Below are 26,291 nucleotides of genomic sequence, written 5' to 3' on the forward strand. Positions count from 1 at the left end.
TGGGGAACCCACCACAAGGGGTCGACTTTGGCGGGACTGGAAAATCCTGGCAAATATTTTTGTTTTCTGCTGAATGCCCTTGTCTGAGCATTGTCACATATCACTGTGCCGAAAGGCAGGTGGCAGGGAGGGGAACATTTCATTGGTGCCTGCGGTCACAGTGCATCAACACTCCTCTCGGGACCTGATTTAATTTTAAAGATCTTCCCAAACCCGATTATTTTGGCCAGGGTTTCCCATCCCATTCCATTGCTAGTTGCACATTTTCCAATTGCCATGTGTAAAACATCTATTTATTTACCTTCAGGATGCTATAAAAATTTAAGTTGTTGTCCGCCCCAGGTTAAACCAGAAGGGAAGGGTTACACACAGTTCACAGGTCTATATGAGTGGAATATGTGTTCTGGGATTGAATGGCTTGGTGCTGTCAATGACCCTATGACTCTATGGCTGGGGTTTTGTAAACAGCGTGCTGTTTCTGATGTAACCAGAACTGCGCACCACTTACACCTTTCACTATTTTCCCCACACAATCACAATGAAAATTCTTAGTTCCGACAGCATGCCTGCAAAACAATCGTGGTTCAGCGGTGGGGGGGAGCTTTTCACTTTTCAAACCCTGGGGGAGAAAGAAGGTGATGTAGTGGAAATGTCACTGGACTAGTGATGTAGAAGCCTAAGTTAATATGAGTTCAAATCCCACCACAGCAGCTGGTGGAGTTTAAATTCAATTTGCAGATCCATAACAATGTGATTGATTCTGATCGACCCAGCCATTCAGTTCAGGGGGAATTTGGGATGGACAACCAATGCTAGCCTTACCGGTGATACCCACATCCCATGAAAGAATAAGTCCAGGCATTGGCGGGCTACAAAAGATCCTCCTGCACCAACTGCCATTAACATAAGACTTGAGAGCACAAGAAGTGGCACAGGTTTTTTTCAAAATTAAATTCACTTGGAAGTATTTCACCTCACATTATTTTCACTTTATTCATGTGTGCATCATCTTTGTTTGATGTGGCAATGCCAACGTTGGACTGGGGTAAGAAGTCTCACAACACCAGGTTAAAGTCCAACAGGTTTATCTGGCATCACAAGTTTTCAGAGCAATTGGAGGAGTGGGAGATAGACCCAGAGGATGGCAGGATTCACTCACCTGATGAAGGAGCAGTGCTCCAAAAGTTTGTGATACCAAATAAATCTGTTGGACTTTAACTTGGTGTTGTGAGTCTTTTTACTGTCATCTTTGTTTAGTCAGAGGCTAATTGCATTGGCATGCCTCATATATGGTTATGGGAGAGTTAGGGACATTTCTATTATTGCAAAGAAACAGTGTCGTGTTTTTCTTTAATTGAATGTTCTTATTAGTGTCCAATGTTGTACTTACCGCTCTTGAATATGACTGACCTTCCCTTTCATGTATTGTAGAGGACCTTGTCTGAGCACAATCTCATTAGGGATTATTGAAATGTTATGGGTGAATTCAATACCCTGTAAGGACAGTGCCAGCCATACCCTAAGATGGACACACTATTGGACAATAATGACACCACTCTGTAGCCCACTAATTTTCTCACCTTGAGAAACTACCCCAGACCCTTCCTACTTCATTCCTCAATGCCCCTGACACCCCTCATCCCCACCCTCCCCTAATTCCTGTATTTTCCTTCATGCCCCAACCCCACTCTCTGCCCTCCCCCGGGTCTATTTCTCATTCCTCCGCTGACAACCCCCTTTCTGAGCCTCCATGCAAGCTGCCATTTTCCTGCTCGTCTCCCTTGTGCCATTGAGCTAAATCAGAAATCTGCCACGCTTATGCCCAACTCTACAAAGCTGATGGGTGAATGCCCCTTTAAACGATTATGAATGGATGCCGCAAGATTCTTGTGTACCATATCTCGAAAGTAGGACATAATTTTAAGACTTTTACATCAAGTGGCATGCAAATGTATTGCAAATATGTATTACCCAGGCCAGTGTGTCACAAACACACTACACACTGGGCTGGCACGGTAGCACAGTGGTTAGCACTGCTGCTTCACAGCGCCAGGGATCCAGGCTCAATTCTGGCATCGAGTGACTGTCTGTGTGGAGTTTGCACATTCTCCCTGTGTTTGCATGGGTTTTCTCCAGGTGCTCCAGTTTCCTCCCACACTCCAAAGACACATGGGTCAGGTTGATTAGCTACGCTAAATTTCCGCTTATTGTCAGGGGGATTAACAGGGTACTGTTCTAAGCCACTCACCGACCCAACTTGGAAATATATCACTGTTCTTTCGCAGTCGCTGGGTCAAAATTCTGGAATTCCCTCCCCAAAGACATTGTGGGTCAACCCATAGTACGGCAACTGCAGTGATTCGAGAAGGCAGCTCATCACCACCTTCTCAAGGGCAACTAGGGATGGGCAATAAATACTGGCCAGCCCATGCCCCACGAATGAATAAAAAAAATGTGGAGTAACAGAGAGAGGGCCTGGGTGGGATTGTTGTCGGTGCAGTGTGGATGAGCCGAATGTTGGGATTCTATGCTGACTTTATCACTGTATCTAAACCCTCTGCCAAGAAATTCAAAATTTTACATTCACCTCATTGACTTATCCTACGTGGCATATTTCCCACTCTCGTGGGCTCCATAAAATCTCACTCTGTGACTCAGAGTTTTAACATGTTTAAAATCTCCAACCAGGTATGTAACTTGGACCACTTGAAGTAAGGATTTAAAACCTTAACTGCCATGATGTCAACATTCAGTCAGTAAGAGGCATTTAAGTTGTTTTTCAGAACCACATCTGCCAGATTCATTCACTGTTCTGTGCTAAAGCGTTTTCAGTTGAGTCTCCACTAGGGGTGCTGTACATGGCCTTGGTACCCTCTTAGTGCGCAAGATTTCTAAAATCTAGTCAAGCTTGTCGCCCATCAGGCCTTGCACACCAGGTTACATATGGGGTGCAGCCTGATTAAACCTTCAGGGGCTATGCAGATGAAGGTTGAGTTAAAACAAGTCAGCAGCACAGAAACAGAACATTTGACCTACGGCCAGCATTCATGAGCCACATGAGCCTCCCCCTACCCCCCCACCACCTCCATCTCATCTCATCAACATGTCCTTCTATTCATTTCTCCATCGTGAATTATGATCAAGAATGTGGGTGGAAGCGGATGCGGGAGTAACCTTTCAAAATGGAATCGGATAGGTATTTGAATATTTGAAGAGAAAGAGTAGGGGGGTGGTGTGACTAATTGGGCAGCTCGACCAAAGGGTCAGCAACAGGCAGATAAGCTGAACAGCCTCCTTCTGTGCTGTACCATGACACTGGTGTGGGAGGGTAGATCCTTCTTTTAACACATGTTCAGGGATAACAGGTAGGCTTCCTAAAATGCTTCTTATAAAGCATTTTCAGATGTAGTAATAATCCCTCCCCACCCTCACCACCTCCACCTCCCCACTACCCCCACCCCTGCCCCATGCATGTTTTGCAGTGGCAGAGGTGACCCACCATTGGTCATCAATGGGATCTTTCAATCCTGCCACTGCCGACAGGTTTTCCGATTGTTTGCTGGGAACCTGCCGGTGGGAACAGCTGGAAAATTTTGGCCATGTTTTTTGAGAGAGCGCTGATCCATTATGGTTTAAATAATCCAGCTATTCTGGTTTATGCTTGGAAAAAATAGCAAATCTTGACTTTTATCCCAAATTTCTTAACTGAAGGAGCCCCCACTTAATTTGAAATGCAAAGGTCGACAAGTAGGGGATTTTCACAGTAACTTCATTGCAGTGTTAACGCAAGCCTACTTGTGACACTAATCAATAAATAAAATGCTTTACACTCCAGGTTTCCCCGCTCCTGTGTCCCATTAAAATGGTACCATTGAGTTTATTTTGCCGTTTTTCATTCTTCCTACCAAAAATGAATCATTTCACAATTCTGTGTTAAATGTAAAATGTAGTTTCTTCCTAATAAGGACAGCTCCAGCAGTTTCTGCACTGATTCACTTCATGCCGTTTCCCATGGTTTGAACAGCACCACCAGGACACTGACATTATTTTGATGATTGTAATGTTCCATCAATGCTGGCTCTGCAATCTCCAATTTGGATCTTATTGCTAAAAGGATAATTAGAATCATAGAATCCCTACAGTGCAGAAGGAGGCCATTCAGCCCATCAAGCTTGCACTGACAACAATCCCACTAGGCCCTATCCTGGTAACCCCACATATTTACCCGCTAATTTCTCTAACCTATGCATCCCAGGACACTACGGGGCAACTGAGCTTGGCCAATCAACCTACCCAGCACATCTTTGCAGTGTGGGGGGAAACCGGGGCACCCAGAGGAAACTCTCGCCGACATGGGGAGAATGTGCAAACACCACACAGACCCAAGCCGGGAATTGAACCCAGGTTCCTGGAGCTATGAGGCAGCAGTACTAACCATTGTGCTACCATGCTGCAATAATACAATTCTTTGTATTATTAGGAACTCTTCCTTCGCATTGCCGTGTTTCTCATGCGGATGCATTCAATTCAGCTTCTGAGTGCCTTTATTTAATTTGTTTCGTTCATCTTTGCTCAGGTTGGCAGGGGAAAGGAAAGTTGGTTTAAAAAATGCTTTATCTTCAGTAACTGATTAATCAGAAGCTGAGAGAAAGATTGTAAAGAATAGCAACTTCTGTTGCACCAAGATTACTAGTAGTGACCCCAGTTACCTGTGGGGGTATTGTATAGAATCATAGAATCCTATAGTACAGAAAGAGGCCATTCGGCTCATCAAGTCTGGACTGACCACAATCCCTATCGCCAGGCCCTATCTCCATTACCCCATGCATTTAGCCTAGCTAGTCTCCCTGATACTAAGGAGCAATTTAGCATGACCAATCCACCTAACCCACACATCTTTGGACTGTGGGAGGAAACCGGAGCACCCGGAGGAAACCCAAGCAGACACGGGGAGAATGTGCAAACTCCACACAGACAGTGACCCAAGCAGAGAATCAAACCCAGTGGGTCCCTGGTACTTTGAGGCAGCAGTGCTACCCACTGTGCCACCCATGATGGCATTTTGACATTTGTAAATCCTTCCACCGAAATGAATGGGGGATTTACGACACTTAGCAGGTCAGCAAAATATTGAAAAATCTTGTTTACGAAAATTGTTAACATCAGCACTGTGTTCCTAACATATTTTGCCTCTCTTATTAGAGTTCCTGTTCCTTATTCCTGCTCTTACAAACCTGCACATGCCAGGAATGTTCCCCGGATAAATGGCTCTCAATCCACCTCTGAGCTAGGCAAAATCTGCACCCCTAAGGAAGATATCATGTTCATGAAGACACACAAGACTGCCAGTAGTACGATCCTCAACATCCTCTTCCGCTTTGGCCAGAAGCATCGCCTGAAGTTTGCCTTTCCCAATGGCAGGAATGACTTTTACTACCCATCCTACTTCGACAGGAGCCAGGTGAAGGACTATAGGCCGGGCATGTGTTTCAATATCATCTGTAATCACATGAGATTTAACTATGAAGAGGTTCACAAGCTTCTCCCCGAAGACACTGTTTACTTCACCATCCTCAGGAACCCTGCCTATTTATTTGAGTCATCCTTCCATTATTTTGGTCGAGTGATCCCATTCACCTGGAAAATAGGTGGAGAGGACAAACTGGCTGAATTCCTCAGGGAACCCGACCGATATTATGACCCAAGTGGTTTTAACTCCCATTACTTGAAAAATCTGCTATTTTTTGACTTTGGCTATGATAATAACTTGGATATCAATGACCCCAAAGTAAAGAAGCACATTAAAACTATCGATGAAACATTCCAGCTGGTCATGCTCCTCGAACATTTTGATGAATCCCTGATTCTTCTGAGGGATGTCATGTGCTGGGACCTGGATGACATCCTGTATTTTAAATTAAACGTACGGAAAGATTCCACTGTGTCAAGAATGACTGGAGAACTGTACGAGAAGGCAACAAAATGGAACAACATTGACTCCCTGTTGTACCAATACTTCAATGCTACTTTCTGGAGGAAAGTGGAAAGATATGGGTTTGACCGCATGGAGCGTGATGTGAAAGAATTGCGCAGGCGCAATGACAACATGCAGTCAATTTGCATCGATGGCGGGCACCTGGTGGATGCCAACGCCATTCAGGAGGCTTCCTTAAAGCCATGGCAACCACTGGGCGAACACTCCATCATGGGCTACAACCTCAAGAAGAACATCAGCAGAAAGCACAGGAAGCTGTGCAGGAAAATGCTCACCCCTGAGCTCCAGTATCTGAGTCAATTAGGAGTCAATCTTTGGATAACAAAGTTATGGTCCTATATCAGGGATTTGTTAAAATGGTAGCCGGCCAACTAGAAATGTGATGGGGCTTCCTATTCACAATGCTGTCATTATGGCAGCTGCAGGGAATAGCGGAATTCAATTAATGCCACAGATCTTGGGCATTGTGTTGCTGCCATTCCAGATTGCCATGCAACCACAGGCAGTCATTCAAATATGTGTAAAATGTAGCTCACCCAGGGTGCCGCTCAAGATTTTGCTTTTTCTGTTTAAATTTCAATTGGTAAAACTGCCATTAAGTTGGAGCTCCTGGTTATGCAATGTTCTATAAAATATCCAATCCCTACTTCCAGTTGCAACTATTATTTGTGGAGGATGCAAATGAAATAACTGTGAATTAGAAGTACGATCGCAGAAGTTAGAACACTGACCAAGTGCTGAGCGAACTCTGACCAATGCCATTGTGTGGCCATAGGGACTATTCCTGAAAGGCTGCAACTAATCACCCACTTGACGCTTCTCAAGTAACATATTTATAAGCAACCTACTACTTATCCTAGAATCCAGAATGTGCTTTACTTACCAATAGTCTTAAATTAGTTTAAGGAATTCACATCTGCCTTTTCTCATTCTATTAAAAACACAACCATGTTCTTGGAGACTTTGCATTGTTACTATGCCTGACCATATCAGTGGCATTGCTTTCTGTCACTGCAGAGTAACAAACCCGTTCAACATTATTTTAAAGAAATTTTCATAATTTGGCTGTGTGAAGCAAGGTGATGAATGTATAGGCCTCTGAATAAAACTTATCCCATTCAATCGTAAAGCTCTCAGTTATAACGCTATGCACTGAATGCTTTCATCTATGCAAATTGATTCAGTGGGAATATCCAGGATTGTCCACCTCTCATTATAATACAAAATGATTGCTTCTTAACTGCCATGTTACACTGAGAGCAAGAAGTAATTATTGCCTAAATTGTCAAATCCGTGTGATTATCTGAGTATCTGGTGAACAATGAATTGGTTTATGGTCAGGGGGGCAATCATCTTTTGATCCTGCAGTGACACTCGTTAATATGAGATTATCACTAATGATCACTAATTATTTCCATTCTGCTCTTACACAAATATTTAGCAAGGAAACAGGATATATTTTCATTCATGATATCAGCCTGTAACAACAAGAAGTTCCATTTCCATGTTATGTCTTCAATGTAGTAAAGTATCCAAAGGCACTACACTTCATAGGAGTATAATCAGACAAACATGTAGGTGCTGTTATCAGAGGTCAGCTCTGCATGAAGGTGAATTTTCTGGTCTGCAGGATAAAAATCAGCAGGGTGTTCACCTTAGAGACCATATAAATACACTCTTACTGCGACAAATAGTGAGAGACATGATCATCTATGTACTGTATCAGCCGGAGACCAGGACGCATAAGCCAAGAGAAAAAATATCATTTTAAAAGGATTAATTTTCCTGTGTGATTATATGGCTAATCAAGCAAAGAGAGCTCTCTGTGAATGCTGTAAAATACACAAGCAGTTTTTGTAACAGTAGCTTACTGTTTATCATTTCTGTATCAACCACTCAGTACTTTGCCTTCAAAGGCAGAGGCACTAATTATTTGTATATAATAATTGTGGCGGAAAAGAGAACACTGTTGTGAAATGAATATCATTAGTGGTGCGACAGTTGATTTGAAGTCTGTTCAATGGCTTGCACACAATCAATGGACCTGATGAAAGTTTGAACTCCACCCTGACCTAAATATTCTTCTTTATAAATGTGGACAGTGTATAAACAGTCTCAGGTTCAGATCTGGTTCCCGGGCTCTGCTTTTCCCTGTTGTCCACCGTAGGTAGGCAACGGAGAACACATTCCATTCATTTGTAGGTGTTCTGGGCTACCACTTGTGGGTCTTCGGTCAGAATTTTGTTAATCCTGTGACATGGGAGATATGCCTAATTTGACTCGAGTGCTCTCCCTTTGAAATAGCAAAACATCTAAACATTAAGACAAGAGAAACACAACAGGACGAGGCAGTTTGATATAATTTGTGAAGCAAAGCTTCAACGTTTCCATATGATTAAGAAGTCAATCATATTGACTTTTTTTTATTTTGATACTATTGAAAAGGTTACATCTATCATTTTGATGAATGAGGTACTGTAGTACAATGACTTTGTAAAAATATAAACATATGGTGCTAATCAATGAAAATGACCCACTGCTCAACAGTTGGACTATGTAAATATATAGTGCACTGGATTTCTGTTTAATTAATAAACACACTGAGACTTGATATATTGTTGTAGTTCTGGCTACAACACCGTCTTTAAAAGTGATGGTTGTACTTAATGGATGGTGATTAATTAAAAAGGGAAAATGATCCCTTAATATGATCATAATGGAACAAAAAGGCACTAAAATGCCTTTCTACAAATATATTACACATGTACATGTTATAAATGGCTATCGTTGAATCACATAGACATTATAGACATTAATGAGTCCAATGTGCTGTCATTATGTTGCAGCTTTTGATCCAGCAAATCTTTTCCATGAAGGGCTAACATTAAATATTATGCTTTGTCCCATCTCATCTGAGTTCCTTGCAGCTGAAAAACTGCACGAGGTTCCGTGAACCTGATTGAGGTTAATGCACTGAGCAAAATATTTAAGCAGTTTTCAAAAATTGCAACCACAAATGCAACACTGACTTGTGATAATTATATTGTGTTGGTTGCTTGCATTCGTCAGTGATTCATTTTCCATTCATCCCTCAATCTCCCCCACTCCTTCAGTTGATGCCCAGTGCAGTGAGTCAGTAAATTTGTCCACTGCTTTCTCTTCAAATGTACTGTATTATTGTGAAATTGAATATTTTCACGTCAGATTTTACATTCTATTTTGTGTTTATTTCATGAGGCATTTCATGATGCCAGCATTGGGCTGGGATGGGCATAGGAAGAAGTCTCACAACACCAGGTTAAAGCCCAACAGGTTTATTTGGAATCGTGATTCCAAGTAAACCCGTTGGACTTTAACCCGGTGTTGTGAGACTTCTTATTGTGTTTATTTCAAGTATTTTACTTTTCGCTGTAGTTACATAACAAATTTCAAGTAAGCACAAGTCTACTTTCCAGGTCTAGGTTTTCCTCCACTTGCACTTAGCTTATGAGGGAAAGAAGAATTCGAGTCGATGGATCATTCATCCTGCCAACCAACCCTGAAATGTGCCTAAACTGCAGAATCCTACTAGTGACAGAAGGGAGGGGAAGGGGAGGTTTATTCGCCATGGTCAAATCTAGCTCTCCTGCCATTAGTTTGCAACAATGACAAATATAAAACTCGGCCAAGTGCCCTGCAAAAATATTGGAGCAATTGACTTTTTCAGCAACATATAGTCAGTTTAATGATATTTACAGCCCAACTTGAAAATTTCAAATGTGATAACAAACAGCACAATGAACCAAAAATAAGGACATTTCAAAACAATAATTTATCAAAATGCACATTAGATGTTTCAAAAAACTAGCACATTTTCCATGTCTGCACTGAATGTATCTGCTGGTTAACTTCAATGTAAATATTCAGATAATCTAGTTTCCTGTAAATGCAGCCTGTGGTCAAAATGCTATGTATCATCATCTGCTACAAAACAGTACCGTACCATAATGGCATGGTACATAATATTCGATTTAATTTGCAATGAGAAACTATACCTGAAGTTTTCTCTGCTGTTCGGGTCACCCATACACGCTGTAAATAGGGTAGTGATCAATTATTGGAGTAAGACTTTTAAAAAAGACAAATAACATGCAAGACCAAAAATATCAAGTGTACTAGAAGTGTAAGTCACAGCTATGTGTAAGTCATTGTTCCATTTGGAGTTACCATTTCACTTCAACCCAACAAGTTCGAAACTCCCTTATTTTTAGAGGACACAAAAATATTACAAAAGTTGTGACCTATACACCATATTATACAAAAGTAAGGAAGGTTCTGAGTTCAGATTTGATGTGTTCATGGAACATGTAAAGTAGAATCTATAATGGTGAGTAAATTTGTAATCATGAGTATCAATTCCATTCTAAGGGTGGAATTTTCCAGTTCCTACTGCCAGCCTGATTTTCCAGTCCTGCCAAAGTCAACGGACATTTGAACGGCTCGCCGCATTTTCCAGTTCCACCCTTTGCCGCAACGGGGCCCAAGAAATTCCATCCTATGTTTTGTGCTTAGTGTCTGACACTACAGACATGAATATACTGTACTGTATTTTGTGCACTGAAATGATATTTATGATTATATCACATTGCAGTAGAGAGGAGGGAGCGAGTTATTTGAGAGTTTCGCTTGCAGTCACAGGTTACTTTATTCTTGCATAGATTGGTTTCAAACAAGCATGGAACCGCAGACTGTCATTCACCTGAGCACTTGTCCTTTATCAATCCCACCTGCCTTAACATTTCCACAAATGTAAATATCACTTCATGCATGTGTCAGTGTAACTGACTATTTAACAAACATTAGTTATTGTGACATCAATTCTACCATCAGGCAGCAATCTAACAGCATAGCTTCACAAAGGATACACATGTCCAACTATTCACAATCACACCCCTGTTTTTGTCAATGTAAACGATTGTGTCACATTTTCTTTGCTTTAAGATCATTCCATTTAAATCCTGAAGTACTGTTTGCTAATGAACAAAGGAAACAAGGCTTTTTGATTTGTGTCTAGTTTGGTGCCCAGCACTTCCATGAACTGCTATATGAAATTAATCCAAGAGCTCATTTCATAACATGTCAACAGTATTAATGTTTGTGAGCAGCTGCAGTTTAAGCACTTTTTGTCTGCATGTATATAGGCAATGTAATTTATTCAATAAAAATGATATTTTCCATTAACAAGAATGTTGTGACGGGATTCCTTTTTATAGCGATATAGAGTGTGCATTTCTATTAATAATACAAAGCCGTTTTAATTCTGTGTAAACCAGCTTTCTTCAATTTTCATAGAATCCCTGCAATGCAGAAGGTGGCTATTTGGCCTATCAAATCTGCACCGACCACAATCCACCCAGGCCCTATTCCCATAATCCCACATACTTACCCTGCTAATCCCCTGACACTAGGGTCAATCCAGCATGGCCAATTATGGCCTAACCTGCACATCTTTGGACTGTGGGAGAAAACCGGAGTACTCGGGTAGAACCCACACAGACATGGGTAAAACGTGCAAACTCCACAGGGCAGTGACCCAAGGCTAGAATTGAACCTCGGTCCCCGGCGCTGTGAGGCAGCAGTGCTAACCATTGTGCCACCGTGCTGCTCTTTTCTGATCACAGTCAATCACATTGCTGTGGCTCTGGAGTCACATGTAGACCAGACCAAGTAAGGACAGCAGATTCCCTTCCCTAAAGGACATTAGTGAACCAGATGGGTTTTTCTCCGACAATCAAAAATGGTTTTGTGGTTGTCAGTAGATTCTTAATTCCAGATTTTTTTATTGAATTCAAATTCTATCTGATGGCTCATCTGGTAAATGTACTACTAGATTATGTCTAACACAGCAAAGTAATAGGAAGATCTGAGGATGAAAACCTCAAATAACCTACATCAAGTTCACTGAAGTTAGCTGAAGCAAGTTAATTAAAATAGCAAGCCGCCAAACATCAAGGCTATAAAAAGAAGGCAAAGCAATGGCTCAAGGTGCCACAAACTGCTTTCCGCAGCACACTCGTTCCATTTCAGAGTAGATAGATGCTTGATGGCCAGCACAGACATGATAGAACATAGAACATTACAGCGCAGTACAGGCCCTTCGGCCCTCGATGCTGTGCCGACCAGTGAAACCAATCTAATGATCCTCTAACCTAAACTATTCTAATGTTATCCATATGCCTATCCACTGACCATTTGAATGCCTTAAAGTTGGCAAGTCCACAACTGCTGCAGGCAGGGCATTCCACACCCTTACTACCCTCTGAGTAAAGAATGGGCTGAAGGGCCTCTTTCTGTGCCGTAAAACTCCATGATAAAGCTTGAGATACGGTCCAAAATGATTCTTGGTGGAGGTGGGGAGGGAGGGAGGGGGGGGGGGGGGGAGGTGGAATTCAAAATACAACCGCCGTTTTGCACCTCAAAAGTTGACAGCCAACAGTCAAAGACTGGGCGTGCGCTGTCTACGAGGGTGACTTTGAGCCCATATTAGTTGTACTTGGGATCACCAACGCAAGCACAAAATCCAGAGAGAATCAGAAAACACGAATCTTGCTCACCAGATCGCGGTTTCTGATCTTCAAGCCCCCCTCATGGAGGAATAATGTGGAAAATGCCACAAGAGTTTGGGAACCCAGCATTTGATTAGCAAGCACTCGACTCTGGGGATTTCCTCCACCCCCCTCCCCCACTGAATATTCAGCGAGCACCACCGTGACCATGTCTGCACAATTTACAACAGCTTCATATAAAGATGAACCTGGCGACCTCACCCCCCAGAGGGATGTAAATTCCAGAGGGAGCAGCAGAGACGACAAGGGGCATCTAGCTAAGTTCAACTCAGGGCTGGGTGGAGCGGTGGTGGGGAAAGATCAGCGTCACCATCTTGGGGGAAAGGGCACTCACAGGAATTCCCTTCCTTTCATGTCAGGGCACCCCTAGGTTTCAAGGGGTTTCTGTTGGCTGGCATGCAGACAGCGCTTCCTGTGTCCTCTAAGCCAGGCTTGTATCAATATCGTCATCACTGAGGGAGTGTACTTCCAGAGTGGGAGCTGGAAAATGGATGGGAGGAGGTGAATACAGAGGGTCAATACCAGGGGCAACTATGAGGATCTTGGCTGGAGTTATGTGAGATGCTAGGGTGCAAGGGCTAATGGGGGTGCCTCAGGAAAGGAGTAGTTCCCTGCCTCATGAGGACTGAGAACTCTCTTACTCAACTGAACTTCCATGCAGTTGGTCCTCTCTGTCCTCACACTGAGTGTGGGGTTCAGTCTCACCGGGAAGGTGGGGAAAGAATGACTGCAGTGAGATCTGAACCCCACACTCAGTGAGAGGACAAAGAGGGCCAACTGCATGGAAGCTCAATTCCTCTGGTTATGATTGTCAGGGATTAGTGTTAGAGTAGATGGCTGTGACAGATGGATGGATCGTTCAATCTGCAGTCCTTGTGAGCAGGGGGAATGAGGGTGCCCTCTAAAGATGAGCTTGACATGGTAAGTGCAGTCTTCACATGAAAGAGGTATGCCTCACCTGCCACAAGAGGAAGCCACTCACCTGATCAGCTCCCTAACTGGATTTGGATGTTGAAGGAATGGTTTCCCTTGGGAGTTCATGAATGGTACTGCATGTTGACGGTTCTCACTTTTGTCTGCTGCCCCCTCAGCACAGATGCAGTCCTGCCCTTCACCGGCCAATTCAAGGGCTCGTTCCTCAAAGGGCATGAGGCATCTGAGCTCAGGTATGATTCTGGCTGGCTGTATCCACTCACACAGCTACTTTCAAGTTTGTCCTGCAGTGAAACAGATGGGGAGAGTGTAGTGGGAGTCCTGTCAGTTCAGATGGTGATGAAGTCTGGCATGCGTGGGACCTATGGATGGGAAGAGCCCATTAGCCACTGGGGAGTAGGATGGTGGGGGTTGGGGGGTGGGGGGGAGAGGGCCACATGATTAGTGTTGGGAACCCACGAGTGGCTGGGTGAAAGATGACCCTGAAAGTGTGAAGGGAGTATGAAAGGGTGCAGTAGGAGGCTTGAAGAGGCAGACTGTGTTGTGAAGGTGTGCCGTGAAAATGTGGCCAAACAGGCCACCAAAGATGGTGATTGCAAAGCGTAATGGGATAGGATGGCCAAGTGTGTGTAAAGACCAAGATAAACAGGCCGCAGCCTTAGACATCAGGAATATACAGGAAGTAGGCCGTCCCAAAGGACATTGCCAGACAAAGGGGCACCTTAACTCCATATTTGGGAGGGAGGTATGTGACCTATTTGCCTCTATTAAACTAGAAAGAGTGCAGAAGGGATTTACTAGGATGCTACTGGGACTTGATGGTTTGAATTATAAGGAGAGGCTGGATAGACTGGGACTTTTTTCTCTGGAGCATAGAAGGCTGAGGGGTGATCTCATAGAGGTCAATAAAATAATGAGAGACATAGATTAGCTAGATAGTCAATATATTTTCTCAAAAGATTTTTTAGAGGGGAATCTAAAACTAGAGGGCGTAGGTTTAAGGTGAGAGGGGAGAGAGGAGCAATTTTTTCAGACAGAGGGTGGTGAGTGGCTGGAACAAGCTTCCAGTGGTAGTAGTAGAGGTGGGTACAATTTTGTCTTTTAAAAAGCGTTTAGGCAGTTACATGGGTAAGATGGGTATAGAACAACATGGGCCAAATGTGGGCAATTGGGACTAGCTTAGGGATTTTAAAAAAGGGTGGCATAGACAAGTTGAGCTGAAGGGCCTGTTTCCATGCTGTAAACCTCTATGACTCTAGTGCTAACTAAACCAGGCACAATCTGCTGAAATGAATGCTGAAACTAAATTTTGAAACTTTTAAACGGAAACAATCTAAAGATGGGTCTTGAAGATTTCAAGTGATGGGGCTGTGACTATTTCTTTTCAGCATGTTCCATTTTGGAATAGTCTTAGAAAGAATGGTGTTTGTAGTCTGTGCTGGGTATCTCGTATGGGGGAGGGGCACCACTCACTGACACAGTTAGCCATCTCTCTATGGTAATAACACAATGATATCTACATTTCAAAGTTGTTTCTAAGCCAACCCACTTTAGCTAGCTTGGCTAGAAAAGTGAGTCCACATCGAGAAAGATAAGAATTTGCATCCATATTATTTACCATCACTGAAAAGCATTGGAAAATTTACTGTGAAGGTAATGAACTGTCTATTCATAGATTTTATACAATGTTAGCCAAAAGTGCAATATTTTGGTAGCAATGGAGTAGAGATTAGCTGTTAAAATTCCAAAATTACGGAGTTTTGTAACTAGTTACTAGATAATAAAAGATACACCCTTGTTCATTTAGGGATGTACATTCCATTTGAGGGATAGACAGATATCAAAAGTAGAGAAACTCTCTCTCTCTCTTGTCTAGGTAACATTCTCAACAATAAGGACCATGCTGTAGTTGTAAAACACAGGGCAGGATGGAGAAGCGGGTCCCTTGTTTGTCTTAGCCTGAACTGGGATTGATTGAACCCTGTGCTGTTGGTATTATTCTGAACCTGGCATCTAGCCAACTGAGTTAACCACAAAGCCTCCTCCCCCTCCTAAGAGAGAGCTTGAACTGCAAAAACCTTTTAAGTGGTGCCAGTCTTACTATCTGGAAGTTAAGAAAGGAGGATTTTCCAGATTTATGAAATTTCTGATTTGTATTCTCTGTGCAGAGAAGAGAAATTAGCAACCTTGCCCACAGATCTCTGGCCTCCTTTGAAGTTTTGCTAAATAGCTGCTAGAGTGCTTTTGTTCTGCGGTCACAGTTTACGAAAGATAAGCTTTCCATATCTGCATTAAATTTATCTGACATTAAATAATATGCCTCCATATTGTCACTGACTAATTACATTTTAAACCATTTTACTCAAATGACCTTTAAGTAGCATAACACTGCACTGTCTTGTTTCCTTCTGTAGGAACGGTAAGTTTTGTCTGTAAAGCGCGCAAGAAACAATACTTCTCATTGCATCCCAATACATGTGACAATAATAAATCAAAATCAGTGAGTTGCAGCCTTCTATTGGCACTCACCACAGATATGGACATTCTAATGTCTGCGCAAAACAATGTTGTCACTGAATAGATTTTAGTTTGTCTTAAAACATTGTATAAGTAGTGCATTTCTTGTCATTGTTAAAAATACAGCCTCTTGCAGTTTCTTTATTGCAGTGAGAATATATTTTATCCCGGGAGCATCTCACAATGTTTTAATCGCTGCAACAAATTTCTTATCCTTCTCAAAAGCCTCCTCAATGAATCAAATATTTAGTGAGCACAGGTTTCACAAGTATAGCTATCTCTGAACGAGCACTGATCGGAGCTAAAGGGTGATGTGGAAAATGAAAATGCCTTTCTTGGTGCTACCAGCAATGCACTTAGCACCGGGAGTTATGGCACAGAATTAGAACACAGCGCATGATGAAAACAACGGCTGAAAATGCTGGAAAGATGTTCCATCTCCCAGTACAGCAATCTCTCAATGTGAGGATGTCAATCGTTCCGAAAAGAGAAAAGTAAACTTGTCAGATCTTTAGGGATTCCTTCGGGAACATTCATGCTCCAGGCTGTGGCACCTGTGCCACTGGAGACTGCTCACATTCTAAATTCAGACTGCTTTCGCTGAGAGCTCTGCATCTGGTAAAGACGCAGGAGTTCGCTTCTGTTTTCATTAGCTCGTGTCTATTAAGTCCTAACAGCCCAAAGGAGAGGAAAAGTTGACAGAATCAGCCTCCTGTGGCTGATCACAGGTTCTGGAACAATGCCCCAACAGAACGGAACCAGATGGTCATGCTTGAGCAATGAAGCTTGATACTTGCAAACTGTAAACAATCCTAAAGATGCAATAAATTACACTTGCAGTAAATGTGGAATATGAGAGCGCACGAGTTGTGGTGCTTGTGCTGGCTATTTGAACGAGTTATTTTGTCCGTCCTGTTTGTTAGGGAAACATCGTGCACAGTGGTTAGCACTGTGGCCTCACAGCACCAGAGACCTGGCTTCGATTCCTGGCTTTGGGTGACTGTGTGGTGTCTGCACCTTCTCCCTGTGTCTGTGTGGGTTTCCTCCGGTTGCTCCGATTTCTTCCCACAGCCTGAAAGACGTACTGGTTAGATGCATTCACCATGCTAAATTCACTCTCAGTGTACCCTAACAGGTGCCAGAGTGTGGCAACTAGGGGATTTTCATTGTAACTTTATTGCAGTGTTAATGTAAACCTACTTGTGACACTAATGAATAAACTTTAGTCATGCGGCCACTGTACATGTGCCGGATATCATGTTAATGACTATCCTTCTCTTTTTCCATGGTCCTGCAGCCTTTTCCTTTTCAAGTATACAACTTGTTCCTCTTTGGACGTTACTATTGAAACTGCTCCTACTACTAAGATGCTGCATGAATGTAGAAGGGGAAATTTAGCTCAGTATCCTATGGAGTATATCCTTTTGAAAAAATCTTTAGGTTTCAATAATGTCTGGATATAATATTTTCTAATATTGGTTGAAGAGCCATGCAGTGCATTCCAAATCCTAACATGCTGTGTCAACAAAAAACTTCTTGTCATAACCCCTCTATCAATTTATTCTTTAATCACTTTCCTTTGGTTACTAATCCTCCTACCAAAAGAAATAGTTTCTCATTCTTTATCAAAGCTTTATAATTGAGATGATAAGTCACCTGGTAAAGTATCACTGTTTCACTAATTTGCACAATTCGTTCACCCTGATCTCCATAAAGCAAAATGCAGGAAACAAAATAATGAGTAAGTCATTAAATTTTCTTTACTCCATCCTTAAATTTGCAAAGCCAATGCTCAGAGTGGACCAGGCAAACTCAAGTCCATTCCCTGCTTACTCCAAAACCAAATTCAAAATCCAATTGAATCCAATTCATGGTCCCCTCAAAAGAGACAAAAAAGATCCAAGCTGACCAGATAAGGCATTACGCCCTACCTTGGGCCTAATCCCACATGTCATCTTAGCCATCTACAAACATGCATACAACATAACCAAAGAGTAAGAAAAAGACTCAGAACAACAATAGGAAGAGAATGAGGAGCAACCACATTCAGGTCAGATAGGTGCGATGTTTTGATACTAATATCACAAAGCCAAGCTTCGGCTGCCACTGTTTTCACATAACATAGCTTCATCTAAAGGAACATTGCGAATAGAAAAAAGAGAAATCACCATTTCTGGCCTATACAATTTTTTTTTGTAAAGATTTATCTTTATTCAGACTCCACTGATCAAGTGATGTTGCTGCCAAGGAATAGAAAGGCTCTTTAATCAATATTAGCATCAAATATATCCTTTGAAGTTTATTTATGTATCAATGTCACAAGTAGGCTTACATTAGCACTGCAATAACGTTACTGTGAAAATCCCCGAGTCACCACACTCCGGCACCTGTTTGGGTACATTGAGGAAGAATTTAGCATGGCCAATGCACCTAACCAGCACATCTTTTGGACTGTGGGAGGAAATTGGAGCACCCAGAGGAAACCATGCAGACACAAGGAGAACGTGCAAACTCCACACAGAGTTTGCATGGAGTGACCCAAGCCAGGAATTGAACCTGGGTTCCTGGTGCTGTGAGACAGCAGTGCTAACCACTGTGCCACTCCAGAAATTGGGTGACAGCCAAAGATTTTCTCTAAAGGATATAATTCATGGAATACTGAAATAAATTCCTCCTTTTATATCCATGCGGCATTTTCCTTTTTGTCTTCAGTCAAATTGATAGTTCAGTGTGTTTCTGTGACCAGTTATCAGTAGTTATGTGTAGTGGGTTCATGTCCTTGAGTAACAGGGTTGAGATTGCATAAACCCATTTTACTGAGGACTCTCCATAATCCAAGGAGACTGATTACAATTGTGACTGCACTTTGAAACTCCTTTTCTGGCTGTGATGTACTATGATAATGTGAAAGGTGGTATATAAATGTAAATACTTCCTTTCTAGTGTGAACTGATCAGTTGAAGCTTAGTTCCTTGGGATGAATGATGGAGGAATATGTGTCACAACCATGTAGTTGTGATATTATAGACAATATAAAAAAGCTAATTCTTTTATCGAACGTGCACAAGGAGCCTTAAAAATGGCTGCCAGATGTCACCTGGTCTTTTACAATTGCAATGTTTGTCAAGTTTCTAGGAGGCTCCAAGTCATTAAAAAGAGACACATCCAGAAATGTGAAGTCATCTGAAATTCAAGTGCATTTCCACAACAGTAAATGAAAAGTCACTGATAGTGTCTTCCCTGAAGGAGTGAATAGTGCTTTCCTATCTCACGAAACCTGGAAGAATAGGAACCATTCATGGTAATGGCGAAGACATTTAACAGGTTAATTACCTCTGCCAAAGGACAATGGATAGAACTAGGCCCCCAGACCTGGGCTAACCCAATGCCTAATATGGAATCATGATTTAACAGTTTGGGACAGTAGTCATTTTGAGTTATAAACTGTATAAAGTTTGGTTGCAAACAACCATTTGTGCATAGAGAACATAGGAGACCTTCAGAAGACAGCTGTAGCCCACAGCTCTCTGCTGAATGAACTATAAACAGCATGTAAGATCTAGGTTTCTCTCTGCCACTGGGATTCATAGAGGAAGCTGTCCAGAAAATCACCACTGTTCTGGTGAAAAAGGAATCCAGGCAGTATCATGTCAGCAGAACCATTAGAGAAAGGGGACATTCACCTGCTCCCCAAAGCTGTTTTAGCAGCTCAATCCACCTACAAAGGCAAACTCTGACTATTCAACTATAGAAGCCCTCACAACTGCTGAACACAACTTGTCAACCTCATCGCAGACAACCAACACTGAATCTAAAAGCTCTGAGCCTATACAAAATCTGAAAGGACAGAATGCAATCTCATTTTTATAAATATCTTTTATCCTTAACTGCATTAATCTTTGTATGTATTTAATTAGTAAATTAAATTTACTTAAGTAGCTAATAGCAGTGTTTTGTAAATAAACTAGCCTTTTCTGGTTTAAGACTAAAGCTTTGCTGCTGGGTTATCTTTGAATTGAACCAGTCAGAACTAAAAAGGGGCTGTATGCAGACAAAATCAAAGTTTATTTATTAGTAAAGGGACAGCATGCAGACAAAATCAAAGTTTATTTATCAGTAACAAGTAGGTTTACATTGATACTACAGTGAAGTTACTGTGAAAATCCCGTAGTTGCCACATTCCAGCATCTGTCCAGGTACACTGAGGAAGACTTTAGCATGTCCAATCCACCTAACCAGCACATCTTTTGGACTGTGGGAGGAAACCGGGGCACCTGGAGGATACCCATGCATACATGAGGAAGACGCGCAGACTTCACACAGACAGTGACCCCAAGCTGGGAATTGAACCCAGGTCGCTGGCACTGTGAAGCAGCAGTGCTAACCACTGTGCCACTGTGCTTCCCCAAGACACACAAATTTTTAGCTCAGTGGGCAACTTTGAGGAAACGCCTTCTTGGGTCATAACACCTTGTTTCCTTTTTTCCTTACTCCTAATGTCAAAGGAGTGTTATTCCTTAACATAGTGCTGATGGACTGAAATTGCAACCTATCATAATTGCAAAATAACAAAATACACAGAGGCATTGCCATTCATTCAAGAGCTGCAGGGGACATTTGATTCTCATTTGTACTCTGACTCCATTGTACTGCATGGTACATGAGTGCAGACAATTGTGGCCAACTATCATTAAGTTTATTATCATATCAACCCAGAGCCGGGGTGGAAGGAGATGAAAGCAATAAGAGACTTGATTATTGGCAAACTTAACAATAAACTGGTGAATGGCACAGCATGACAGCGTTCTGATATCCCGTGCCAGATGGAAAGCTTGCGAGCCGGATGTTTACTGATTCATTCACCTATGAATGCCGCATGATGCAGATGGGTCTAAAAAAACCCCCACCATAAAAATAAACTAAAACATATACAAGAAAACATCAGTATTCTCAAGCAGAAGAAAGATTCATAAAGTTATCCCATTTGAATTAAAATATGCAATTTCTTTGAGAATAACAGTGGAATGTTGACTACTTCGTATTTATTAATTTGTAGAGCAGGTATTGATGTCCTGTTAGTTGTATAATGGTTGCCGCAGTCTACAAGGTACAGATGGTACTGCAGAGGAAGAAATCTATGCCAAGAGTCTAAAGGGTTTGACTCTCTAATTACGTGCTGCCAACAGATAAAATTCCCTAGCAGCAAAAAATTATCTGATAATTAGAGTTCTAAGTTACCCTTATCTTTACTTGGTTTTGGCGTCTTCCCAACCTCTGATTTTAGCTGAACCAGCGTGCTTGTTTCAGGTTTGGCATCAGCTGTGTGTGACTGATCTACTGCAGCCAACATTCCCCCAGCACCTGACTAAACTCAGTGTAAAAGCACCTTGAGGCTGGGGTGAAGACAATCCCATGTGGGAGACCTTCTGTAAAGAATCTCGCATTACGAGGTTTTAGCATACTGGATGACCCCACCTGCCCCACCCCCACCCCATGTAACATTGTAATGTTGGGCCCAGAATGGATCAAGAAATTACAACTGCATGTAACATGGGTAATAACGGACCACTTCAATTTACGTACAAATTAGTTAAACTTAATTAGCACAAATGCTGTGTAGGATGAATTCCTGAACGTGTGTGTGAAATGGATTTCTGGAACAATATGTTGAGGAACCAACTAAGGATTTAATGTTATCTAATGAGAACGGGCTAATTCGTAACTTTGCTGTAAAGGAGCCACTAGGAAATAGTGACCACAATATGATAAAGTTTTACATCAAGTTTGGAAGTGATATAGTTCACTCTGAAATTACAGTCAATCTGAATAAACAAAATTATGAATGTATGAGGGGAAGGTTGGCTATGGTGATTTTGGAAAATTCATTAAAATATTTGATGGTAGAAACATAGAAAGTAGGAGCGGAAGGAGGCCATTTGGCCCTTCGACCCTGCTCCGCCATTCATCATGATCGTGGCTGATTGTCCAATTTAATAGCCTAATCCTGCTTTCTCTGCATAACCTTTGATCCCATTTGCCCCAAGTGCTGTATCCAACTGCCTCTTGAATACATTCAATGGTTTAGCATCAACTACTTCCTGCGGTAATGAATTCCACAGGCTCACCACTCTTTGGTTGAAGAAATTTCTCCTCATCTCTGTCCTAAATGGTCTACCCTGAATCCTCAGACTGTGACCCCTGGTTCTGGATTAGTATTTAAAGACACATTACATGGTCTACAATAAATACACATTCCCCTATGACTCAAAAACCAAACAGGAAAAGTTTGGACTCAACCATGTCTAAGAAAATAAATAAAAGATTGCTTTAGATCAAAGAAATGGCTTACAAGGTTGTCAGGTACAGTGGCAAGCCTGAGGATTGGGAGCAATTTAGAATCCAGCAAAGGAGAATCAAGAAGTTGATAAGGCAGATGAAAATGAATGCAAGCTGGCAAAAAAAAACATAAAGATGGACTGTAAAAGCTTTATTAGGTACGTGAAAAGGAAAAGATTAGAAAGGACAAATGCGAGTCCATTACAGAGAGAGACAGGAGGATTTATGATGAAGCATATGGAAATAGCAGAGAAACTAAGCTTTGTGTTTGTCTTCACAGAGGAAGTTACAGAAAATCTCCCAGGCTGGGATTTTCCAGCTCCGCTATGGCAGGACCTGCTGTCGGGGGAGGGGGTGGGACGCTACAGCTAGTCAGCCAAAAGATCCCGTAAGATCCCAGACGTAGGTGAGACCATGGGATTTGTAAAAATGAGGAGCTGAGAGAAATTAGTATTAATAAAGAGGTAGTACTTGAATAATTAATTGCATTATAGGTTGATAAATCCCGTGGATCAGTTAAGCTACATCACAGAGTGTTGAAGGAGGTCTCATTAGACATGATGGATGCAGTGGTGGTTATCTTTGAAATTTCTACAGATCCTGGAAAGGTTTTTGCAGACTGGAAGTCACAAATGCAACCCCACTGTATAATGAAGAGATAGAGAAAACAAAGATCTACAGACCTGTTGGCTTGACATCAGTAGTGAGGAAAATGTTAGAATCTATTTTTAGGATGTGATAACTAGACACTTAGAAAATAATAATATGATTGGATTTATAGCCACGACCACAGCTGTTCGCGATCTATTGAATGTGAACAGTGTGAAGTTATCCACTTTGATTGAAAAAACAAAAAGGCAGAGTATTTCTGAGATGGTGAAAGATTGGGAAGTGTTGGTGTCCAAAGGGACCTTGTTCATTTGTCACAAAAAGCTAGCACGCAGGTGCAGCAAGCAATTTGGAAGACAATGGTATGTTGGCCTTCATTGCAAGGAGATTTGAGTACAGGAGGAAAGATGTCTTGCTGTAACTGCATAGGTCCTTGGTAAGACCACACCTGGAGCATTGTGCACAGTTTCGGTTGCCTTAACAAAGGAAGGATATACTTGCCAAAGAGCAAGTGCGACAGAATTTATCTAGACTAATTCCTGAGATTGTGGGATTGTCTGATGAGGAGAGATTGAGGAAACTGGACCAGTATCCCCCAAATTTCAAAGAATGTGAGGTGATCTTATTGAAACTTACAGAATTGTTATAGGTCATGACAGGGTAAATGTGGATATGATGTTTCCCCTGGTTGTTAAGTCTAGAACCAGGGGGAACACTCTCAGAATAAGGGGCAGACCATTTCAGACAGGGATGAGGAGGAATCACTTCACTTGGAGAGAGATGAATCTTTGGAATTCTCTATGGAATCTCAATCACTGAGTGTGTTCAAGACAGGAACGGAGAGATTTTTGGATACAAACAACATCAAAGGATATGGGGATAGTGTGGGGAAAATGGTGTCGTGGTAGATCTGTTTGAATGGGGACTGATGGACTGAATGGCCTACTCCTGTTCCTATTTCCTATGTTTCTATGATCCATTTTTGCTTGAGTATGTACATTGGGTGTGCCCTTAGGCACCACGCCAAGTGTGACTCTATTGCAGGGCATAATTAACACAATGTTGCATGCATGAATTATACCACAGAATTGTTACTGTACAGAAGGAGGTATTTGGCCCATCATGTCGGCACTGGCTCTCCAAATGAGCATGATTTAATGCCATTCCCCTGCCTTTTCCTCATATCCCTGCATACTGTTTCCATTCAAATAATCAACTAATGCCCTCCTGAATGCCTCAACCACACTATCAGATAGTGCATTCCAGACCTGAACCACACCACATTTGCTTCTTTTGCAAATTATCTTAAATCTGTGTCCTCTCCTTCTTGATCCCTATTACAAATAGGAACAATTTCTCCCTATCAAATCTGTTTAGCCTCCTTTGTGAGTTTGAACACCTTTAATTTCCTCTTAGCATTTTGTTAGCTCCTTGAAAGTGGAGTCACAGGTGGACAGAGTGGTGAAGAAGGCATTTGGCATGCTTGGTTTCATCAGTCAGAACATTGGATACGGGAGATGGGACATCTAGTTGAAGTTGTACAAGACATTGGTAAGGTCACACTTGGAATACTGTGTAAAATTCTGGTCACCCTATTATAGAAAAGAGATTACTACACTAGAAAGAGTGCAGAAAAGATTTACTAGAATGCTACCAGGACTTGATGGACTGAGTTATAAGGTGAGGCTGAATAGACTGGGACTTTTTTCTCTAGAGCGTAGGAGGCTGAGGGGTGATCTTATAGAGGTCTATAAAATAATGAGGGACATAGACAAGGTAGATAGTCATTATCTTTTCCCAAAGGTAGGGGAGTCGAAAACTAGAGGGTATAGGTTTGAGGTGAGACTGAAGAGATACAAAAGTGTCCAGAGGAGCAGTTTGTTCACACAGAGGGTGCTAAGTGTCTGGAACAAGCTGCCAGAGGTAGTACTAGAGGCAGGTACAATTTTATCTTTTAAAAAGCATTTAGATAGTCACATGGGTAGGATAGGTCTACAGGGATATGGGCCAAATGTGGGCAATTGAGACTAGTTTAGGGGTTTTTAAAAAAAAAGGCAGCATGGACAAGTTGGGCCGAAGGGTCTATGACTCTATGAGGACAGTGCCAATCTATCCTCCTAATTGAACTTTCTCATCCCTGTAACCATTCTTGTAAAACTACAACTATTGATAGTTATAGCTTTACAAGAACGTAAGCAAGAATATCATATTCTGATGACAATGGATGTTTTCTGAACAAGCCAATGGACACTAGATGGTCTCATTTCAGGGTACACAGAATTGTGACAATTGCAGCTCCTGAAATTTCTGTAACATTGGATAGTTTGGAGGATATTTCTAAAATGTGTTTTTCTCACAATCTAATAAAGTTGAATTTGGATCTGCATGTCTGTTCTCCTGCTTTTCACGAACCCACCCCTCCCCTCCCCTCACCTCAACCACCCACAATAATGTCTCGAGATTTTTAATGGGCTTGTAAATTGGATCCAGTATGGGAGTAATGGGTACTCGGGATCCTGAATGAGCTGCATGTTAAGAGGTTCATTGGGCTTGTTATAAAACTGCTCACCTTCGTCTATCCTGTATCAGGAACCCAGTTCACTGTGAACAAGATGATTCTGCTTTGGAGTGTAGTGGTATTGATGCTGTTCACCTCTCTGGGAGGTCAAGAAACAGGTCCTGTGTGTTTATTTATGGGCTGTGGTCCTGAATCGATATGTTTCTCTCCTTTCCTGGTTTTAACTTTCTCTCTCTTTTAGTTCTCCCACATGGGATCACTCACTCCTGCGGCAATGCTACCCTGACGGTCCGTGTCTCGATGGATTTCTTTAATGCTTCAACTTTCCGGCTGGGAGACTGTCCTCCAAGCTCTAGCTCGCCCCAAGTCCTCACTTTCCAGTATGGATTATTGGACTGTAAGGCTGGCAGACTGGTGGGTGAAACTCTACCACCCTTGCTCGCTCTCTCTCGCTCTAAGTCCTGAGCTCTAATTGCTTTTCTCTCTCTCAGGTGACCGACAGAGAAATAATTTACTGGAATTACCTGAAATACCAAGCAAATGCATCCCCGGCGATGGAGGCGCCCCAGCTCAATACCCGCCTGGAATGTCGCTATCCTGTGTAAGAATCGAATCCAACCCCCGCTGTTTAACATCCATACCACTTTCTCTGGCTAAATAGCCGTCTGGGATGGTGGAGGTCTCACTTTCCAATATTAAAATACTAGTTACTGTTTTGCTGCTTAACTCTTCATTGAAAGTTAAACTAATGGGACCGAGTCGCACAAATCCATGGAGC

At 42.1% G+C, this 26,291-nt stretch overlaps 1 protein-coding gene across 6 annotated transcripts in view; it reads left to right on the forward strand.

Moving 5' to 3' along the window:
• Positions 1 to 26,291, forward strand: part of gal3st1a (galactose-3-O-sulfotransferase 1a) — a 43,539-nt gene that overhangs the window by 13,054 nt on the left and 4,194 nt on the right. For 3 of the 6 annotated variants that reach the window (XM_080208241.1, XM_080208242.1, XM_080208244.1), the window contains one exon: positions 26,005 to 26,114. In XM_080208241.1, the coding sequence (XP_080064367.1) occupies positions 26,005 to 26,114 (110 nt within the window). Of the gene's footprint in view, positions 1 to 5,202; positions 11,174 to 26,004; positions 26,115 to 26,291 lie in introns of those variants that run through there. The other 3 variants (XM_080208238.1, XM_080208239.1, XM_080208240.1) reach the window with 1 other exon arrangement.

The sequence above is a fragment of the Carcharhinus amblyrhynchos genome, chromosome 20 (assembly GCF_965287045.1).
Source record: "Carcharhinus amblyrhynchos chromosome 20, sCarAmb.v2.hapA, whole genome shotgun sequence".
Classification (NCBI taxonomy): domain Eukaryota; kingdom Metazoa; phylum Chordata; class Chondrichthyes; order Carcharhiniformes; family Carcharhinidae; genus Carcharhinus; species Carcharhinus amblyrhynchos.